At 44.5% G+C, this 22,410-nt stretch overlaps 1 protein-coding gene across 2 annotated transcripts in view; it reads left to right on the top strand.

The window, feature by feature from the left end:
* USP25 (ubiquitin specific peptidase 25) overlaps nt 1–22,410 on the top strand; it is a 1,331,637-nt gene that overhangs the window by 176,279 nt on the left and 1,132,948 nt on the right. For both annotated transcript variants that reach the window (XM_069636412.1, XM_069636413.1), the window contains exon 2: nt 17,644–17,721. In XM_069636412.1, coding sequence (XP_069492513.1) covers nt 17,644–17,721 — 78 coding nt within the window. The remainder of the gene's footprint in view (nt 1–17,643; nt 17,722–22,410) is intronic.

Raw genomic sequence — 22,410 nt, 5'->3', positions numbered from 1 at the left:
GAAAGCCAGGGTAGACTGGACTTCCCTGTTTTATCGAAAATGTATTCTGGAAGAAACCCCCTTGATTTTTGCTGCTTTAAAGACTGAAAGAGTTGGAAATAAGGGGCATGGGCTCCAACAGTGGGTAGGAAAGTGTAAGGTTATGCTGGACGAAGTTGGCTCCTCTGAGGAGGGAAACCTGAATAGGGTAAAACAAGAAATGTGGAGGACCGATTAGATTCTGACCTCCGAGAATGCCAACAAGTTCAAACATTTTAATCATCTAAAGCATGAAGTGAGGCCCTTTGGTTTGCTGTCGAAATACCTTTCCAAATTTCCCAGCAGCTACTTTAGATCACAACTCGTGGGAATGAGATTAAATCTGATGCCAACTACCAAGAGTTTGCCTGTGTGAGAGAAACTGAGGCCAACAAGTCAGATATGACCATTGCAAGAACCCAGGGGCAGAGGGAGCCTTAAAACATCTAGTACTCTATTGTCTGGAATGGATGGCCTTGATCTGTTTAAAAAAAAAAAAACAGTGGAAAATTAGTGGATGCTTTTAATTGCTGGGGAAAATGTCATTGGCTTTAGCACTTGTTTTGTTTTTAGATTATTTTTAAACCGGGTACGTACCAAAGACGTTTGGGGGCTAGGGCAGTCGATTTAAGGTCTTAGGACGTTTTTACTAATGTTGATGTTAAATTTTAGAGGAATTGCATTTTTCTGTGATGGGTTGTTTTCTGTGATGGATTGTTTGGTAATTGCATAAAGGTTTATAATAAGACAGATGTTGCAAATTAAAAAAAAAAATTGAAAAACCAATGGGAGTTCAAAAAGGCATTGGCGACGGTGGTCCAAACCAGCTCTCGCAAATGCTCTCAATCCTAAACCTGTGTTGTAACCACTTCCCAATGCAACTCAGTGTTTGGGAAGCCAACGGAAGCGTAGGAAAGCCAACAGGCAAAAAAAGGCATCACGTGTCGACCAGTATAATACAAATCTCAATGACAAGCACTGTATAAAAAACCTTGTAATCCTTCCAAACTCTTTGCACATGTATGAGCAGAAGCTGGTCACAGATGGATGTCGAGGCTAAAAGCGATGAGAACCCAGTGGGATAGTGATGTCCGAAACTCCAGAATAAAGTAAATGCTTGCGGCCAGTTGTGCTATGCCAGTAAACCGTGTCAAGATGGTTACGTTTGAAAAGTCTTTAAAGTCCTACAGGCTCTTGTAAACCTCTTTACTGATGGGAATAGCAGGGACATAATGGTGAATAACTCGAAATCCATTGCTTATTTATAATGTGCTTAATACCCAGAGGTTTCTACGCACAGACTCTGGGATCGAACCTGTGTTGCTGAATGTTGTCTTGCTTCCAAGGCGAGCATGTTGCCCCTGAGCTATCCTCCCGGGACTGCTTTAGGCTCCAGGTGACTGCTTTAGGCTGCAATCGAAAAACATTTTATTCAATTTGATGCTACAAGGTGAACATGGATTGGGGTTGGAGGGCTGTAATTAAGATGCACACTCAAAATAGGCTATTGGATTCATTCAAATGGAACAGGCCAGTTTTACCAAACCAACCTTTTAAATTCAGGCATGCGCTGAGACGCTGCTCAGAGGGGCTTATGCTCTGCTAGAGTCTTCTTCCATGGAAAGGTGGCTGACATGGCGTGATCCTTAACAAAAAAAACCCCAAAATAAAGATGTCTATTGAGAATAATACAACTTGCTTGATTGAAGAGCATTTTGGAGATGGATTTAGGCAATACAGATCTTGCCTTCTCAAGGGATATTGGGATCAACAGTAGATTTCAATTGGCACAGTTAAAGATGTTGTACAGTCTACTTTTCCCCTGTCAGGTTGATGAGAATGGCGGTGAAGCAATCTGCAAAACAGGGGGATTCTGGGAGTCTCTCTACCAGCCTCAGTCGCGGGGAGTCTCAAACAGATTTTTGTAGTTTTCTCCCTTTTACAGAAGTGAAATATCCACAACATATCAGTCTTTGTCCTGCCTGATGCAATCGCCAGACTGTGAAGTGTGAGCCGATGCCCGGCACATTCCTACACAGTGCATGATCCAGTGTTAATTCCTTGTGTACTGGGCTGAGGTAATTGCCGAAATTGTCAAGTTACTGGGTTGGCAGCTGGGCATTGATCACAAATTAGCCCTACTGGGGATATGAGGTGATCTACCTTACAGCAGACAGGATCAATCATTTCCTATTGAGTTGGTCACAGTGAAGAGTGACATAGCAAGGAAATGGGGTTTAGGAGGGTGGTGATGCCCAAACCAGAGGAATGGAGAATGGGCATAGATGGTTCCTTGGAATACAAAAGGTTAAACTCAAACAGTGCACAATCCTGGCTAAATGAAGGAATTTGAGGGAGATTGCGCAGAAGCCCACATCCATCACCAAGTAATTCAATTAGCAACCTCTTTGGAGACCAGATGTATTTCCAAACAGCTGTGCAGAAACGAATAGGGAAACTGGCAGTGTGTCCTCATCAGGAAAATGTGACCTCTGAACACACACACACACAGACTTTTTATAGGATTTTAGTCAGTTTGTAAAAGGGCGCTCCCTCATGCGGTCCAAGGAAAAATCTAAAGTACTCAAAAAATGGAGACTACAGGGTGCACGAAAAAACACAGCTTTATTGATCCAAACAGATGGGACAAAGACAGTCGGAACTGAAACCCATTCTCAATATGCCATTTCCAGGCCACAGTGTTTAAGGCATACAGTACATTTACATAATCTTATTGCAACACATTTAGGGTGATTCTAACATGTTGATTGGCTGCAAATGAGCAAGCCCCTAAAGACCTCTATACATTAAAAACTCTAATCGGGGCATCAATTCTTGGAACTCTGAACACACTGCCCCATCATGACATCAGAACACTTCACATCATGTTGTGCTGACAAGCATGAAACTTAACAGTTAGTATTTGGCATTCTACATAATACAAATTGATCAACTACTCTATGCTAATGTATAAATGGGGACACAGACAGTGAGGGGATTTATTTAGGGATTTATTTAAGCTTACAATGTATAAACACTTGTGTATAGGTGCGTTATAAATTCCAGATCATATAGAGCCCCACCAGCCTTCGCCCTCTTCCAAATATCTCTTGCTCTGCTCTTGGAACCCTCAGCACGGCAGCTGCATGGAACAGTTGGCAGGAGCCACACTACAGCTTATTGGACCCTTATGTTTGACACAGTGCAGGCGGAGCATCCCACCGAGCTGACTGATTATGAGGGAACATCAAGGTTGAAGATGTTGCATCCCCTGGAACACCCAACTCCATGTTCCTGATTGGCTCCTTCAGCCCCACGGCCCTCTGCAAATGCTCAGCCCGTTGCTTCCCCAACTCCCTTCTCACGACATGCTGCCAACTTATTTTGAAAATACTTGCGAGGGCCTGCTGCTGGACATTAATTCCTCCCATTTCATTTGTCCTAGCATAGCACTTTAATTCCCGGGCTTATGGCCTGTGGTCACTGGGGGGCACTGTTTTTCCCATCCTAGTTACTACTTCTGGCAGCCAGCAGCCTGGGCCCCCTAGCCTCCAGTACTGTGTCCTCTGCACTCATTGTGCATTGACCCCTATCTCGTGGTTTAGTTTTGGCCCTTGAGAGCATTTTCCCTTGCAGCAATTAATTGGGCACTACCTGGCATCTTCCTTGTATTCTATCCTTGGCTGCTCAGCGCTTCTCGGTCCATCAGCAGAAATTAAATTCTATTAAATGCTAACTGTGTCCTTTGGTTAAAAAAAGGCAGCTCTACAGCTGTTAACATGGGCCTGTTAAAACGTGGCGTATTTCTTGCTCACTGCTACATCTAACTATACTTAATTCAGCTCAATCTACATAATAACCCATTCTACCTAACTTTCTCTATATAATAATATAAGTGTGTTGAAAGAGCGTGCTAAAAAGAAAGCTAAGAAGATATGCGTGGTTGACAGAACCTAGAAAGAAAAGCTATGCTACGCACTTAATATGAAAAGTGCTCTATAACAAGGAAATGCTTAATGGCACGTGCAATATGAGTGCTTTATAAAAAGGGTAAAAAGGAAGAAAGTACAGAGAAAATGCTTTGCCGTGTCTTTTTGTGCGCATTTTTCTGCGCAGCGCTAGCTCCCTGACATGTTGCACAACTATATGTACTTTAAATACGCTGTGACATCACGACATCCGTGACCCTTGCAGCACCACTTCACTCCTGTAGCTTGTAGGTGCCCCCCGCCGTCCCCCTTCAGGACGCTGGATCTGCATTTTCACAGGTTATATTAACAATTAACCTCCTAATGGAACACCTTCTGACCTTGGAGTGCATGGCTTTACAGCATCATTGAGACATGGACAATTCCGCTGGGCCCACTCACGTGACTGCTGCCTCTAGTGCCTCTTTCCATTACATGTAGTAAAACTATCTGGCACCCATTATCCTTATTCAGTTCTCAGGTGGCAAAACATGCCTTCACATGGTGACATGAGGCATGTCTCAGTGTACTGTACGTCAGACCAAGGATAGGGTCTTGTTTGCACAGCTTTATGGTTCTTTATGTGCATTCCAACCAATGGAATTTCTTTCAGCACCATCTCTCCAAACATGGCTGCAGTCACCACGTCATCCCCAGTTGCGGCTGCGGTTTTGCTCTGTCCGTAGCTCAGGTACGTCCGCGGCTCATCCGGAATATAATACTGTCAGTTTAGACGATGACAAAAAGCAGCAGCTCTCTCATGGGTCGGTCCTGGAGTAGGCATGGATGATTTGAGACTAGGGAGTGTCATAACTGCAATATCATTAATGTGGTAGGATTTGGTGCCAACAAGTAACCTGGGTGCAGTTTGGTTGTTGGCAGGCTAAAGGCTCGACTGGCGCAATGCCAGTTCCCGCGGAAATTGTGGCACATTGCCTCTATTGTACATGTTTTGGCTTTATAGTTGGTGCTCAGCTTGCCACTTGGCGGGCAAAGTTTAAGGCGGGATGCATATAGGTTAGAACATTGATATGCAGTGCCTGCTATGACATGTATGTGCTTTTTGCAATACATGATTTTCTGCACGGGTAGGAGAGAGCGGGAATGCGAGAGAGTGAAAGAATGACAGATTGAGCGAGAGAATGAGCTCTTTGCTGCCTTGCCTGACGGCACTCATTAATGCTTGATATAAAGGGAGAGACGGACCACGGAAGGTTTGACGAGAGGCTGGGGACTGCGTGTATGTCTTTAGCAATTCCATGCAACTAGTCTGTTCCTATTGCCGATCCTGTAATTTGTGACCCGCACCATCCTAACCGTGTATTGAAATTGTGTGCACACGTGCGAACGATGGACTATACATCCGCCCTCTTCTTACTCTGACATCTCTGTATCTCCCTCTAACACGCATGAAGCTAGAGGCTGGGGCCTGCACATACTGGGGCGGGGCGTCTTTATTACCGCCTTGTTGATTCTGCTATAGGCTTTTAATTAGAAAAACAGAAATATACGTTATTTGTATGAGACATGTGCCCAGTAGCAATTTGGCTGCTTAATTGCACGTTTTCAACATGTGATATGGTGCGTCATTTGTCGACGTGTATCGGGTATGGTGCTTTATGACGTCTCTCGCTTGCACTGGGCCATTTTTGAACGTTGCTGAGAAACGGCGATGTCATAAATGACGGGCATTCGGGATTCACTCAGCCTCGCAAGCGGTTTCGCCTTTCTTCACAGGCCCATTAGTAACCTTGTCCATTTCCCTTTGAAGGCAATTGAGCGCAGTGGTAAATGTGCTTATATGGTTTGCTTCCCCGGTGGTACTTAGAGAGCGGGTTTTCGGTTACCAAGGCTGTTGTCAAGGTGTGGATTCTGGACCTGTTGGCGCCTAAAAGACTGTGGGTAAGTGGAGACAACTAAAGGCACCATCTCTCCAAACATGGCTGCAGTCACCACGTCATCCCCAGTTGCGGCTGCGGTTTTGCTCTGTCCGTAGCTCAGGTACGTCCGCGGCTCATCCGGAAGGGAGCCCGCGATGCATTTTTATGTGACCTGCTTACTGCATACAGAAATGCTGTGTCTTTACTGCCGAGCTGTAAAGGGATCTCGTGATTCTTCGAAGGTTTGTTGTTTACTGTCTTTTCTTTCCTTCTCTGGCAGACGGCTTTCCGCAGTCTCTGAATAACAGCGAATAGTTATTCCACACTAAGTGGGGTAACCACAAGGGTTTAGATAAATTGCAGGTATCAAAGGACAGCAACCTGTCTTTACATCACCAAAGCGTGAACTGTATAAACAATTTAGGAACTGCTTAAAATACATTTTCCGTTGATCTGAAATTATGCGTAGATTTCTGTGTAGAGAAAGTTGTGCATATGCTTAAAATGAAAAATGAAGATTGACATACACACCGACCGACTCTAGACTTCTGTGTTTTCGATGGCCAAGTTAAGTGCACACTGATCAGGAAAGCATTTATGGAAACATAATGTTCAAGTAAGGTCCCAAAAATAGCATTTCCCATTCAAACTTCTCCAGCATTGGATCTTTTATAGATTCACATGCTTTGAATATTCCCCTCTGTAAGGCTGGGAATGCTAGGTTGCACACTTTCTACTTTTACTTAAAGGAGAAAACAGGTCTGTTGTGTAGTTTATTCCCTTCCTTATGGGTGCTTTTGGGCCCAGCCAATGGGATGTAGAGTAGTAAGCTCCTCCCCTGGAGGCCATGTTCAGATTCTAACCACACAGCATGCTGAAATGAGTCCTCTCCCCTTTCTCCCAAGAGAAGTTATATCTTTACTGCTTGGATCAGATAAGTTGTATTCTTTGATATTACTTGAAAGAGCAGATTCCAAAAAATCTCTATTTGGTGCTTGCTCTACCTATGGGCAAAAAAATGTGCTAGAAGGTGACACACATGAAGACTGCATTTATTGCCTATACCCTAACCACCCCGTTGAGGATTGTGACATCTGCCATAGATTCAGTGCCAAGACACTAAAAGACGGGCACAGGAGGCTAGTGTGCTGGCTAAAAGAGGGAAAGTACCCACCCTCAGAAGCTGAGTCCTCTAGGAGTGTGGCAGTAGCAACACTTTCTGTAAAAATACCTCACAGAAAAGGAGAAGGTCGCTGTATTGTGGCCCCTACTATGGACCCGCTCCTCTTTGAATGGAGAAGTGTTGGGGCATCGCTCTTTGGATAACCACCAGACTGCTACAACCTTTAACTGGAAGACCCTGCCAAGGAGAAGAACATCTTCCTTCCTCTTAGGAGGCTTATGAGCTGAGCTTGGAGGTTAGCTAAGAAGGATGCAGAAATGGGCTCATGGCTCCTGTGTCAAGAGAGGGGGTGTGGACAGGAAGTAGTATTTAAAAGGGTGGAAGGTTGTTTTGCACCCTGGGAGCAGTTTTAAGTTGAGTTGGCCAAAGTTTTTCTAGGAGGTTAGGAATTGGTTGTATGAATGAGTGTTTTCCATGATTTTCCTTAACCAATTTCAATTTCGGGGTAGATTAGTCTGCCCCATTCTAAGATGGAGGTGTATTGAAGGTGCTAATTCGGTGCCAGATAGGGCGGCGCACCTACCAACTTGGAGAGTAAATAAGGGGGGCGGTGGGGAAGCTGCAGGGGAATATGACACAGGTGTTCCAAGCCACAGATGTCCCGTAAAAAGGGCCTCACTGGGAACGGAAAGGGTGAAAACTCATCGGGTGTACCGTCGGCCTAAGGGATCACCTCCTATTAGTATAAGAGGGTGAAAGAAAAAACAATATCATTATAAGCACACGCAGTGGGGAAATCCCTAGAGGTGGGCTGGCCCAGGGAAACCGCGATCTGAACCACATGACGAACATTCGGGGATCTGGGAAAAGGGAGCTAGGACGCGAGCTGCTCATCATGAGTAAGCCGAAACTGCTAGAACTGAAGGATCTAATTGCATGACGGACAGCCAAACGCCGTCCTACAGGTTGGAGGCAAAGTGGATCTGAGCCAGTGTGCCAGTCACTTGGCCGCCGGGGCCCATCGGCAGGCAGCTGTGGGAAAGGAGCACTAGACGGAGTGGCGTTCCTGGGAGAACCAATCTGACAGTAATTTCCTAGGTCCCTGGGAGGTGGTCAGCCTTCAGAGTATCTAGCACAAGGCTCACAAATGTCCTCATCCAGCTGGTATCATGTGACTGTCTCCTTTCCCAACAGATGCAGGGTGCATCGCGTCCCGTTTTCAGTGGTGTTGACCAATGCCAGTGTATTAAAGTTCCAGCTGTCAGCACAAATGTTACTTCATTAATTATAAATGGTTACGGGTGGTCTTTGAATAACTGTGGTACAACATGTGGAGGTAACTTGTTGGGGCACTGTTTAACTGTTTGCTCCAATCAGGCTTTCAGGCTTCACTAACTTATGTATAACTTTGAGGATATGACATCAATTAACCAATGGTATCCTTGGGAAACTTTGAAGAAGTGGACTTTCTAGCTTGCAAGTGTTTCAAAAGATTTCCGACCATTGTATTTTATGATATAAAACTAGTGTGAGGATTATTCAGATATCAGCCTTTCGATCAGATCCTATCCACTGTTCTGTTTAATTTGTGGTTACCCAGCTTTAATAAACAGCGTGGCTTCTTGCCCGGTGTGTGCTACTTTCCTGAGTACATGTTTTTTGTATGATCTGATTTGTGGAGCCCTGACTACAGAGGGATGGAGCAATTGCATCACGACTCCCTCACTCAGGCAGTATAGGACCTGGATACAATGTAACAAAACTGCCTTTAATCATGGACATTGAAACGAGTAGATCCTATTTTCTCTGAGCTCTGACTTTAGGCCTCCTATTAAGCTCAACGGAACAGAGCAAGGGCTGAGTTTAAAACCCTTGTGGGACATGTGGCAGGCTACCCAGTGGGAGTTGCCAATGGTTTCAGGATTACTTGCTGCTGTAACTTTGTGGTTCTATTTGCTAAAAGCTATTGAGTTTGGGCGGTCCATTTGGCACCAGCGCTGCATTTTAGAAATGAGTAAATTAGGTCAAGTGCGTCAACAAGCGCTTACCTGCACAGTTTTAATGGTGAGGGACTTTGCAAACACCAAGCGTGTTTGGCACTGAGTTGGATTTATCAGAGTCTTCAAAAAAGTCAACCACAGGGGCACGGGCCATGCACGTGCATCCTGTGCCTGTCATCTCATTCCCACGGGCTGCGAGTACTAACTGGAAATACTTTCAATTTCCCCTTTGGGTCTTCCAGAAGCTCGGTCTGCTTACGCTCAGTACACTATTACAGTACTGGGGCTCCTTCAAGAGTTCCGAGTTCTGCGCATGCCCCTGAGAGAGATGCTACTCTGTTCTGTACATCTCCTGAAGCTACGTCGAATAGGAGCACTACTTGTGCACAGACATGCGAGATCTCCTTCTGGCCCGAGTACTTCATTTCTCTCCTGTTGCACTACTCTTCCACAAGGCGAGCTTGCAGAAATGGGAGCGAGTACAGTTCACATTCTTTTTTTCAGGGACATCTTGCCACTAAACTATAGACAACAGATAACCACACACTTGTGGATTTCTCCCGTCCCCTGCACACCCAAAAGTATTGTGAACACAACCAATTAGTGAATGATTCCTATATATTCAATTCTGTAGTTCAAAAATAACACTTTGCTAATAACTCTTGTCTTATAAAAATTCTTTACTCAAAGAAATGTATATATACACACTTATTCATTTATGTTAGACCATACATAATACCAAACTGTTGAATTTCAAATTTTACTTTGTTGATCATTTCACAATTCGAATTAGACAATATACAGTATGACGTTTGATTATTCAATAATAACCCATCTGGGCAATATTTTCTAGAATAACAATCCGTTAACTTGTGTGTCTACGCGTTTCGGGGTTTGATGCTCCCCTTCTTCAGGAGTTGTCTATTTTCTTCAAAGGTCTTGTAGTTCCATCTATAATAAACAATTTAGATTTATAGGTTTTAAATTCCATTATTCTTTTGTTTTTCACTGTCACTGTCACTTTAATTATGATCTCATAATTAACCAGGTGATTTTAACTAATTCAGTACGGTTTCTCACTCATTATCAGAATTGCCTGTTCAACTTAATGCCAACAATACCAGATAAATAAGAATAGTTCAATCCTTTTACACTAATCCAGTTAAAAATATATACCCAGATGGGGTGTCCAAATTTTAGCATATTAACTTCTTTAGTTAGACCCATTAAAATATTCACCTGTGTGATACTTCCAATGGTGTCTCCCACTTCAGTTTGGAATCTCACCACTGCTTGTGCAGTAAGCTGCCCTTGGTGATGCAATTAGGTCCCTCCTAGTGCCAATGATGTCCTTTTGATTATCTCAATGTGTAGACTGCTCTGTGAATAAAAGTCCACAATTTGTGGTAAACTGTCTCCCCAGTTATTGTATTACAGAAATAGTAGACTTTGTTGCTTACCTATCTACTTGGTTGTTGATGAATTAATGTTGGCTGAATATTGCCCTTCGTGATCACTATTCGGAATTTGGTTCATCTGAAAACTCTCCTTTAGTTCCAAGGGAAAAAAAATCCTTTATCACTATATTGTCCTCTTAAAAATGGGGGGGGGGGTTGAACTTAAGGTCAATGTCATCATACATGTAAAACTCTATTTTCTATCTCCAGTATTTACCTTGTCAGACAGAAGTCTCTGTATCTCTAACTCCCAAGCGCCAGATTCTGCAGCCTAGCGTGCGAACGGCCGTAAAATGGCCGCCGTTCTATTTATTTACGTTCTATGTGTGACGTCATCACGTGATAACGCAATGACGTCATACGCACCACCGTTCTGTCTTAGTTCGATGTGTTCGTTCGATGTTTTCGTTGTTTGTTAATATCTCATGGTTTGTCGACCTGCATGGATGATCTCATCACATGCCGCTGTTCTTAGTTGTGGTTTTGTCCTTTAAGGATTTTTTAAAAAAGGCCCTTGTGGTGTCATTAGGCAAATTACTATATGATGGGTAATCCCATATTTTTTCACCAGGGGTGTCTCAAGTTAATTCTGAGATCATAAACGTGCTCACAATTTGTTTTACCATTTCTTGGCAATGAAGATGAAAGTATATCCAACCATTAGACATTAGTCATAATGTATTGTTCGTTCTCTTCTGTACATTCTGAATTGTATATATAATGTATTCCTGTTCATCTCCATGATATCACATTTCAATATGATTCGTGTCATTTTTTCATTTGAACTATATTTTTTTTCATCATAGATATTATATACAGTAAGAATAGCTACACATTTTTGTACTTGATACTTTCTTGGACTCACCAGTTACTTTACAGACCATATTTATATCAATTTGTACTGTAATCTGAGTTGTTAATAATGCTTTTTATCTATGGTCCACCCACATTCCAGATCTATTTGGTTTTTATGGTAGTCTATATTGCATGTATTCTACATATAGATTCACTTTCCTTTTGTTCACAGAAATACCCCAAGGTTGTATTCTTCATTCATACCCCTAGGTGACATGGAGTCCAGTTTCTCAATCCAATATATCTCTCTCTGATTTAATTTTTTAGTATGATTTCACCCACGTGGAGATCTTTTTACTACTTCCAAAATGAAAACCTTTAGTTGTGAAATGTTGTGTTTGTTCTCATTAAAGTGGCGTGCAACTGGTGATTTTATATTCTTAGTTCTAATGTTGCTCTTATGTTCATGCAACGTTCCTTGGCTTTTCTGTTCGTTTGACCAATGTAAAATATTCCACATGGACAACTAAGTCCATAGATCACAGATTTCTTGTTGCATGTGGCATAATCCCTAAATTTAATCCTCATACCATTGTATGGATGTCGTACATGGGTGCCTTTGATTATGTTGTTGCAATGTCCACAGTTTAAACACGCGAAGGTTCCTGTTTTTCTTGTTTGTAGAGACATATGTTTCTCTTTTGGTGGTCTTTCAGCATGTACTAGCTGATCTTTAAAATTCCGGCCTCTTTTGTATGCTATGATTGGTGGTTTAGGGAACAATTTATTCAACTGTTGGTCCATTTCAATAATTCTCCAATTCTTCTTGATCATCCTGGCGACATGATGGCTTTGTCCCGTATATCTTAAGGCATATATGAATGGTGTTTCATTTGATTTCACTCTTGGAGTGAGTAATTCTTCTCTTGTTAATCTCTCTGTTTTCTCTCTGGCTCTCTCTATGATATTGTTTGGGTATCCCCGTTTTCTGTATTTCTCAGCCATGGTGAGATTTGCTTCTTCCAATGTTGTAGATGTCGAGATTATACGCTTCAAGCGTAGAAATCGGCTGTATGGTAGATTGTCTCGTAGGTGTTCTCGGTGGTGACTCAGATAATGTAGTGAATTATTTACATCTGTTTTCTTATGGTATATGTTCGTTGTTATGCCTTGTGGTCCTATCTCCAATTCAACGTCCAAAAAATGTAATTTAGGTGTACCCACTTCCATGGTAAATTTTATTCTATCGTGAATTGAGTTCAGGAAGTCTAAAAATAAGTCGACATCTGTCCTTGTTCCTCTCCAGACCACAAAGATGTCATCTATAAATCTCTTCCAAATTACCAGGTTGGACATCCATCTTTGTTCAGTTAATATTCGCGTGCTCTCCAAGAAGTACATGAATAAGTTGCCACTAAAGCCAATGAATGAAAACCAGTGAAAGACAAAATGTGTAAATGGGCGTTAGAGTTCACTAGAGAATGTATAGTTAAGTATTTCACAGTTCTCTTCCAGGGAACTTAATGGAACTTAAAATCAGCAAAAACAATGGATGGCGACCGTCTTAGGTGAGGCTGAACAGTTTTCTTCTGGGCACCAAAGAGTCTTTGGATACTTGGCAGATTCCATTTGTAGTTGTTTCCCAGTATAGAAGTACTAGTCTCCTCCAGGCTGTTTACAGAGGAGGCCAGGCTTTGAGGTTGCCGGGAGGGGGAAAGGAAAGGAGGACAAGGTGGAAGCAGGAAGATTTTCCTCTTTCTGATCATCTTGTGTTTTATGAATCTTGGAAGAGTAGACAAACGAAAGGAAGAGAGAGCTCTGACTTATGTTATTTTGTCAAATCCATCATTTCTCCAGGAAGGCCGTGAGTGCGGCTGGAGTATGAGCAGGTGTAGGCAAGATGGTAGGCAGAGCCTGTGGGGTTGGCAGCTCCTATGAGATTTACCTCCGAAAATCTGGCAGGTGGGGACCAGACATAAGTGAGGGAGAGAATGTAGTATATTGTGGCGTGGTTAAGGAGTTGGGTTAACCGTGCATACATTGTAGTACATAAAGAATTTCCCTACTGAGATCTGGTGCTTTTCAGAGGTCAACACTGCTAATTGAATAAGCGCTCTCCTTTATAGGTGCGCAGTTTTGTGTACTGAAATCAATCCTTTATCGGTATTGTTTTCCGTCTACGTGTAGATCGAACATATTTGTTTCTAGTGGATTTAGACATGGATTAGATTGTGAACCGAATTTAGCTGCAAGATTAACATCTGGCAGATGTAAATATTTATGTGAGCCGCAGCTGTGTTGCGGTTTCGTATTTTAGCTTGTGACGAACACTCAAATGGGAGTGTTGCGGTTGAAAGCGTATAATCCAGATGGGTGTATATTGCCTCTAGTTGTGACCTGAACATGGTGGAGGCCGATATTCAGGTCGTGAAGGGTAAAGTGTAAACTTCCCACCTAGCTGTGCAGAGCATAGAGGAGCCCAGGCGCCTCTTCTTCGGAAACCTACCCGGGTAGGGATTTTGTGTTGCCTATGCAGCGGTGGGCGCATAGAGCGTTGCATTATCATTGATACTTGCTATTGAAATGACATTGCCATATTTGGGATTCTCTCGTGATCTATCCAGATGGAAAGCAACACATTAACAAAAGGGGCCTTTCTTCGTAAAGCTCATCCGGAAAAATAGCGAAGCAAAGTGACACTTTCACTGACGGCATGTGTAAATGTGTGAAAACACAATCCTAAATGAAGTTGTATGGAAACTCCGACCTACATGAAAAAAAGTACTGTGCTTCAATTTAATAAAACAATTGAGAGTGCATGCACTTTTGCGGTATTCAGGCTGCAGCATCTGTTGTCTGCTGGCAGAACAGGCTAATACACACAGTGTGTGGTCTCAACCTGTTCTGTACATAGAGAATATCGAATTGCTTCCCATCTGTATCACATGCACACATGCACATTATTTTGTAGCAGTCCTTTTAAAACAAATGGTTCTCATTGGGTCAGTGCACCACCTAGCACGCAACTCGAGGGGAATGTGGTTCTTTTTACAAGGTTCACTACCTTTTATGGTAAACCCTACTGTAAAAACCCTTCCGCATGGAACATTACGGATGCAGCACTGAACATCAAACCACAGAAAGCATAAAACGACCTTAACTGGCAACTCAAGTGGCACCCACACACCCTGGGTCCACACAGGACCCGAGGGACATTCCATGTTGGGTTTTGCTTTTGATCTGAATGCCTATACAAAACCAAGCCCAAATGGACTAAGAACAATTTTCAGGAGCCATTTTCCCATATGATTGAGGACGTCCTGTGTGGTGATCACGGCATGCCAGTAGCAGAGGCTTAATTGCTTCGGAAACCCTAACTGATGTAGCATGGTGTTTCTGTGGGGGCGGGGGTCAATGCAGGTCAGAGAGCAGCAAGGGAAAATAATTCTATGCCAAGGGTGAATTGTAGGACGTCACTGAGGAAATTAATTTCAATGCACTGGTTGTATATGCCAAGCGCCTTGCGATTCACATCACTCTTGTGTAAAACCATCTTTTCTTTTGGACGTTGTCACTGTTAAATGTGTAACACCTGATGAAGGTGTGTTGATGTATTGTCATCGCCAGTGAAAGAGTGTGCTAATTGTCTGTTGCGTTATGTTTAATGCGTTACTAATTTAGGTGCAGTGGAATGGCCGCCATGTTAGGCTTCAAAATCTGCACTCCCATTGGTGACTGATAATTGACTGTTGGAGTAGTGAATTGAAGGGGCAAGTGACTTTTTTTTTATACCTGGCTACAAGCTTCCAACATGACCTTTTTTTTTTTATCTCGGCATATTCCTGCCGTGTGTTCGGGAATAGGAACATGTTATGTGTGTTTTTATTGGATGCACATGGTCGTGAGAATGTAGTATTCACATTCATTGAACTGTACATGTCATGCCGCCCTGAGGCTCCTTGCTTCTGTCTACGTGAAGATTAGTGCGACTGCTACTTGCGCTCACACTTACATTGAATGTGCTTATATTCCAAACATTCATGTGGTGTTCCATATGAGACTTTGAGGTTGTTGTGTGTGCTTGGTTTTCTTACTATTGCAGAAATTGCGGTGTGCAGTATGTGGCCTGACATGGGAGGTAGAGTGTGATGCACATCGTCATAGTGCAGAGCGGCTCCAGAAGGGCGGCGAGAGTCCAGCTTACCTGGCAGAGCAGTGGGAGGGGGGCCTGGAGGGGGTAGTCTCTTGTAATATCTAACTTACCTTAATAGAATACAAGTTCTTCCTTCTTGTATTTACCGCTCCTCAATAGAGTTCCTGCAAAAGCCGAATTTACAAAGCGTGCTTGTGGTGTGAAAAAATACTGCACTACCTCCCTGAATACAACCTGTACTCTTCTAACCAAAACTTTCTCTGGGACCCCCCCATACATGATGCAGCCATGAAGGGAGGCTGCTACATGCCATTATCAATCTACACTGTGCCAGAGTTCACCATTTGCACCTGAATGTATCTAAGCACAGCAGCCTGGTTAATTATGTGACCATTCCACTAGTGGTGGTCTGGTTTCCTTATGCGTCCTACTTAAATCGTCCCGTCTGCCCAGAGACTTTTGCTGGTAGTGGAGAACAGTCGCTTTGGGCTGCTAGGTGATCTGCCGAGAGCTCCTATGCTTGTACTGCAGATGAGACAGATCTGGCAAACTTGTTTTCATTATTGTAATGCTCTGCATGCTGCTAAACACACAGTGAGTACACAAAAGCTGAGACATTGCTGCAGGAGGGAATTACTTTATGTAAGGGTGATGCCTTCAAACAGCCTGTTAATGGTGATGGGCATTTGGTGGAGAATGCCAGTCTCTCACCAATTAACAAGAAAGCTTCCTTGGCCACCTCCTAGTTTTTGAAATGTGGTGGAGTCTGGCATCATCTGATCATAGTGGTCCGGTTGGAGTCTACGGATTTAATTTAGAGATCAGGATAACCTTTGGCAGTGCAGGCTGCTTTGAATTGGGTTCTCTTTGTACCAGGCAGCCAATGAGAGTAGCTCGCAAATGTGGCAGAGGGACAGGAGAAACTGTGACACTTCATTTTTTAAATATGTTTTGCTGACACTGTAGTTGACTGGTTCGGAAACCAAAGTAGAGGTAGGTGCTTTTGTGAAGAGAGGCCTCACGAACTGGTTTCTTTGATTACTATATGAAAGTGGGTGTGCCCCGAGGTTGTGCATGTTTTCTTTCTACCAGTATTTGTGGTTGAAAACTCCACGTGACCGTGTGGTTGTAGTGCTTTTTAAATTTCTTAAATTGCGGGCTAAGGGGAGGCCATAGTCCGCTTTGTGGTAAAAAAAAAAAGCATTACAACAGTGCCAATGAAATGTAGGAGGGATGTGAACCCTGTAGTTCTCTATCCAAAAAGCACTCAAAATATCAAAACTGTGGCACAGTATGGAAATGCATCCTAAGCCCTTCAATGTTGTAGTGAACGGAGGGTAATGTTGGTCGTTGGGTTGCGGGATTGAAAGATTGAGGTACACCGGACCTGCAGAACTTTGTCCTGCTATATTTGACTCCCAGACGGATTCTGCTAATGAAAATACTTTAGTGCTTGACTTAAGGTTAGGTTGTAATCTTCATTTCATGTACATTTTTAGTGAAATTACATCCAGGCATGAATTTGTTAAGGGGAATCGTTGGAATTATAACCCACATGTATGCAACTCGTGTAGGACTTGGTGTAGGACTCGGTTTCTTGCTGCAGTTTTTTCTTTCTCCGGAAAGGAGCGTTTGATTGTAAATTGCTGGTGCTGTTGTGGTAACATGCTCAGAGCACGTTGCTTTGCATCCACTGTGCTGTATCACAGAAGGAGGGATGAAGCTGCTGAGAGATAAAAACCAGCCCGTTAGTTAGGTGGGAGGTCTACGTCTCTCTCCCTGTATGTGCTGGTCAAGTCCACCTGTAGCCCTGGATGTTGTTGTTGCCCTTTCCGTGGACCGCTGATTTTCCCATTCATAAACTTCTGAACTAGTCCCTGATCTTCATATATGGTGCGCTTCGCTGCCTCGAGTTCTTAACCCTATAACCGGTTGCAATAATCTGCTTAGAATGTCTGTTGTGGGTCACAGTACTCTGTTCAATTCATTAGAGCATTTTGTCTTAGCCTTTTAATGACACTGCTGCTTTGCATTTTTTTGTATACAAGTCTCAAAAACAAATCTCTTTTTAATTCTTAAAGTGAGAACTCGAAATATAGGTGGTTATATTCTTGACAACACATTTTTCTTATAGATTATTGTAAATATAAAGGGACGATGCACATGAAATCACTTATGCAAGCTATTCTGTAGAATGGTGAAATATTTCATAGGTTGCCTTCATTCATCCAAGGTGTCTTATGTTTCAGCACCAGCAGACCTTTCTGAATCAGCTGAGGGAAATCACTGGCATCAGTGACATCCAGATACTGCAGAAGGCCTTCAAGGTAGGCTTGGGTTTTTATTTCTCCTCTGATGGTCTGTTGCAGGTTGTAATGTTCTGCATCACGGTACTGCCATCGACTGAAGTCATTTTTTAAAATCCTCAACTATTGCATTTGAAGAGCATCTTATTGCGAGGTCTGCACACCCTGGAAGTCTATTGTCTGTATGCTGTTCTAGATTGAGAACATTTGCAAGTTAATGGAGCTTAAACTCCCATTGCTGTGGGAGCAAATTAAATGTTTGGATATTTTTGGTCAATTCTGTACTGTACTCTGTGTCCTACTTAATACTGTTTCTAAGCTTTTCCCTTACTTCAACCTGTAAGGCTTAGCTTTTTTGCCGGCCTTTTTAAACGTGACCCTAAACGCACATACTACCTCGACACACCATGGGTAAGTCAGATTCCACCCTTGCTGTTAGACTCCCTTCCTGTTGGCATGCAGTAGTATCCCAAGGCTCCTCAATCACAGCTTTAAACCCTAGCCAGTCAGTTCACCACGTAAAGCCTGGCAACTTAAGAATAGCAGGTCCATTGCTTATCACTTGCTTGTTGCCACATGCTACATGCCATAGCCCAATCTGATATTTTCTTGAGATTGACGATTTAAAGAAATTGATCCATCACCACTTGCACATAAGGACGGTGGTGTTTTAATGTCATGAATGAGTGGTGCCATTTAGAATGTGGGTGAGAGTGGTACATCTGTGTTCTGAATGTCATTTGAGAAACAGTTCTGCTTGGTAGCAGGTGGCCAGTGAATGTCTTCTTTGTTCTAAGGGGGATTGGAAGTGTTCCTCTTAGCTGTGCCTTTCCTCTTTTGCCTGCCTTCTAGAGAAAAACGTTCATATCTCCTTTTTAAACCTTTTTTAAAGTATTTTTCTTGCTGCCGTCTATACTACCGTAAAGAGGAACTGCCATCAGAGGACAGGAACTGCAGATTCATTCTAGCAGCAAAGAGGAAAAGTGAAAGGTTATATTTTCTTTTAGCTTAAACAACCCAGTTCACTTACCCACTAATGCTAACCGCTGATAGGAGGTCCCAAAGTAGTAGTGCTGCAATAAGAATTAATAGTACTATTAACCCCCAAAAGTACTACCATGAGTACAAGCAGTAGTAGCATTGCTCCAGCATCAATGCTGCTACTATCAGTAGCAGTACTTCGAATGGATTGTGTCCTCTAACGTATTCCACAGCTTTGACATGTAATGTCCACAGCTGTGTACTTTGGAAATATTTTCGGCAGAGGGTGTCCTGCGTCGATGGCGTCGGGTCGATGTCCCTCGGAGGCCTCCGTCGAGGGCGAGGTCACCGGATGTTATAAATAGGACGCATGGCACCTGTAGCTGTTTATTTTGCAAAGGTGTTTGCTTCGGAGACTCGGCGCGCCTCGTGAATGTCTTCTTCTTCGAACCCTCCCCCGCCCCCCGACTCTGCGGTTTGGCTTCAAGACTTGCTGGGACTGGAAGTCTAAGATGTCGATAACGGTCTGCATCGCATTTGTTTTGTGGTGTTTGGGCGAGATTCATGTCTCCGACGACTGTTCCAAATGTCAGTCGCTGACTACTAAGGCCTTGCGGGAGAGTAAGGGGAAGTTACAGGTAGGTAGGGGCTCCAAACCCAGTAAATCTCATAAAGCTACTGAGGGGATGTCCACTGACGATTCGAGGGGTGACTCATCGGAAGGAGTCCCGGGGATCTCTGTTCTGGAGTGGTTCCTGCCATTCGTCTTCCTCGTCTCGCCATTCCCAGAAGCACCATCACCGGTCCCCTCCCCCGTCGTCCTCAGAGGATGGCCCTGCGAGGAAAGTGGCTTGTCCTATGAAGTCCTCGAAATCGGGAGGAATGGTCAGTCTTCAGGGTGCAGATGCTGGTGATTTTCCAATCCCAGGGCACAGTTCCGTCCGCGCCTTCAAAAGAAGCCGACAGGGAACGGTCTTGGTCTGTGGCTCGTGCGCCTTCGGTCTCGGGTCCTCGGCACGGTTCTCATCGGGAACCTTCGAGGTCCCGTTCGTACAAGGTTCAGGTTGATCGCCAGAGACGTAATACTAGATCTCAGTCCTCGGCGAGACCGCAGAAGTCTGGTAAGGGATCAAAGTCGGCATCGACTCTGTCAGCGCTGGGTCCATCTGTGAATAGGTTAATACACAGGAGCAGAACCTGGAGTGGTATAGGGGCAGCACAGGACATCATTGCAGTGAAAGGGTGCATAGATAGGCAGGAGGGAGGGCCTTGGGGAAAGTGACACAGCTCTTGCCACAAGTAACCAGTGAAATGCAGAACTGAAGGCTCTCTTACTCTAAAAGAAAGGTTCGTTATTGTTATGTTGACATGGTTCAAAGAGAGCTGAGGAGGAAAACTATGAATGGGCGTATTGAGAATGAACTAAAAAACTCCTGAGAGGTTATTTTCTTCGTTACCACGTTTGGCTGTGTGAGGGTTAATGCCGTGTGTTGCTTCAGTGGTGCGTTAAAGTGTTTTGCCCAGCTGTGATGAGAAAAGAAACCTGAGGGGAAAGAAGGCTCTGACGACAACGCGTGTGAAGAGCCGGGGAGAGGTGAGAGAGCTGGAGGAAAGGTCAACAATTGTAAACAATCCTGTCAAGGGAAACGGAGGCCGTCAAAGACCAGCTGTCAGAAGAGCTGTGTGGGAGGAGCGTCTAAGAATTACGACGACTGCAAACCGAAGCTGTCAAACGCAACGCAGGCGAGGAAGATCATTTGACATTGCAGAAAAGGATGGCGGCTGCTTGGCAGTCACCGGAATCTCTTCCGACGGTTAACAAATGGTTAACTAAAAAATACATCCTTCCAGTAGCGACCCCAGCTACCTTTCATCTCACCCCACTCCTGAGAGTTTGGTGGTTCAGGCGGCTACGACCACCTCGCGGCAGGCGGCGTACCCTACCATCCCTCCTGATAAGGACGACAAACGTTTTGATGGTTGGGCACGCAAGGTGTTTTCTGCGGGGAGTATGGCCCTGAAGTCAGCCAACTACACTTGTGCCTTAGCAAGATTTTCACACACTCTGTGGAATTGTTTCCCTAGCGGCTGAGCATATTCCCGAGGGGGAAGAAAGGGATGGGTTCCTTGCTCTTGTGCAAGATGGCAAGGATGCATGTGTGAATCCCTTCATCCCATGGACCGGCTAACACTGAATAGTGTTAGCCGGTCCATGGCTGCGAGCACCGTTATACGCAGATTTGCATGGTTGCGGAATCGGGTTTTGCACCGGATGTGCAAGCCCGTCTTTTGTACATGCACTTTGATGGCACGCATTTGTTTGGCAGCAAGCCTGACAAGAGCCTTGAGAGGTTGCAGACCTCAAAAGCTGCGGCTAAATCTTTGAGCGCAGCTTTGCATCAACCTCCACCTTTTCTTCCTAGGAGACAGCAGTGGAGGGGAGGTTCCTTTCGTTACTACTCCTCTTTTGGTAGGACGAGAGGAGCCGCCAGTCAAAGGGGCCAGCGAAAAGTACCCGTGGTGATCGGGGGAAATAGGGGTGCAAAAGCCGCTCAGGCAGCTGCCTCTTTGCCTTCAGGCGCTGCTGCAGCCGCTCCAAAACAGTCATGAGGCCATGTTCCATTGTTCGCCGGTTGGGTGCAGACAGTCTCAGCATATCGAAGAATGGCAAGCTATTACTTTGGATGCGTAGGTTCTGGATACACTAGCCCACGGCTTCGGCCTTCCCTTCCTAAAGTGACCTCACGACAATCCACTGGGGACTCTCTTTGAAGCTTCCAGATCCACTCCTTGTGCAGGAAATCTTGACCCTGCTGGAGAAAGGGGCTATAAAACTGGTGCATGTAGCGGAGAGGAACAAGGGATGGTATTCCCCATATTTTTTTATTCCAAAGAAAGACTGGGGATTGAGACCCATCTTGGACTTGTGTTGGTTGAGCAAGCTTCTCAGGAATGACAAGTTCAAAATGGTCCCTCTTTCACAGGTCCTCTAGGCCGTTCAACTTCAGTATTGGTTGGTGTCTCTGGACCTACAGGATGCTTACTTTCATGTGCCAATTCATCCAAAGCACAGAGTTCCTGAGGTTTGCGGCTGGCAGCTCGCACTTTCAGTTTCGGGTCCTGCCATTCGCATTGCACATCCGCCTCGAGGGTCTTCACCAAGCTGATGGTGGTGGCAGCGTATCTTAGGCGAGGGGGGGGATTCACATCTACCCCTACCTGGATGGCTGGCTGATCCGTGCGCGTTCTCCCAAGCAAGCGACAGATCATCTCGTTCTCACAAGCCGCTCCCTCCACTAGCTAGGCTTCTCCCTCCATTCCAAGGAGTCACATCTGACACCTTCTGAACAGCTCCAGTACATCAGGCTTTGTTGGACACGTCCTTGGGGGGACATGCTTGCCGCCCAAGGTGAGGGCTCATCACATTGTGCAGATGGTGGACAAGTTTCAACATGCCCAGCGTCTCCCAGATTTCCAATTCTTAAGGTTGCTCGGCCTCATGGAATCCTGCATTTTTCTGGTGCCAGAGGCCAGTCCGAGGCTGAGATCCCCGCAATGGGTCCTCAAGATGCAGTGATGTAGGGGGAGCAGTTTTGGCAACTGTGGCCGGAGGCGACGGTAGCGACAGACGCTTTCCTCACAGGATAGGGAGCTCATGCTGACGATTTGACCGCCAGCAGTCGTTGATCTCCATCTGAGTCCAAACTCCACATCAACCTGTTAGAGCTG

Source organism: Ambystoma mexicanum, chromosome 7p (genome assembly GCF_040938575.1).
Source record: "Ambystoma mexicanum isolate Mex_15411 chromosome 7p, UKY_AmexF1_1, whole genome shotgun sequence".
Classification (NCBI taxonomy): domain Eukaryota; kingdom Metazoa; phylum Chordata; class Amphibia; order Caudata; family Ambystomatidae; genus Ambystoma; species Ambystoma mexicanum.
The sequence above is the reverse complement of the archived record's forward strand: the minus strand, read 5'-3'. Positions and strand labels throughout refer to the sequence as shown.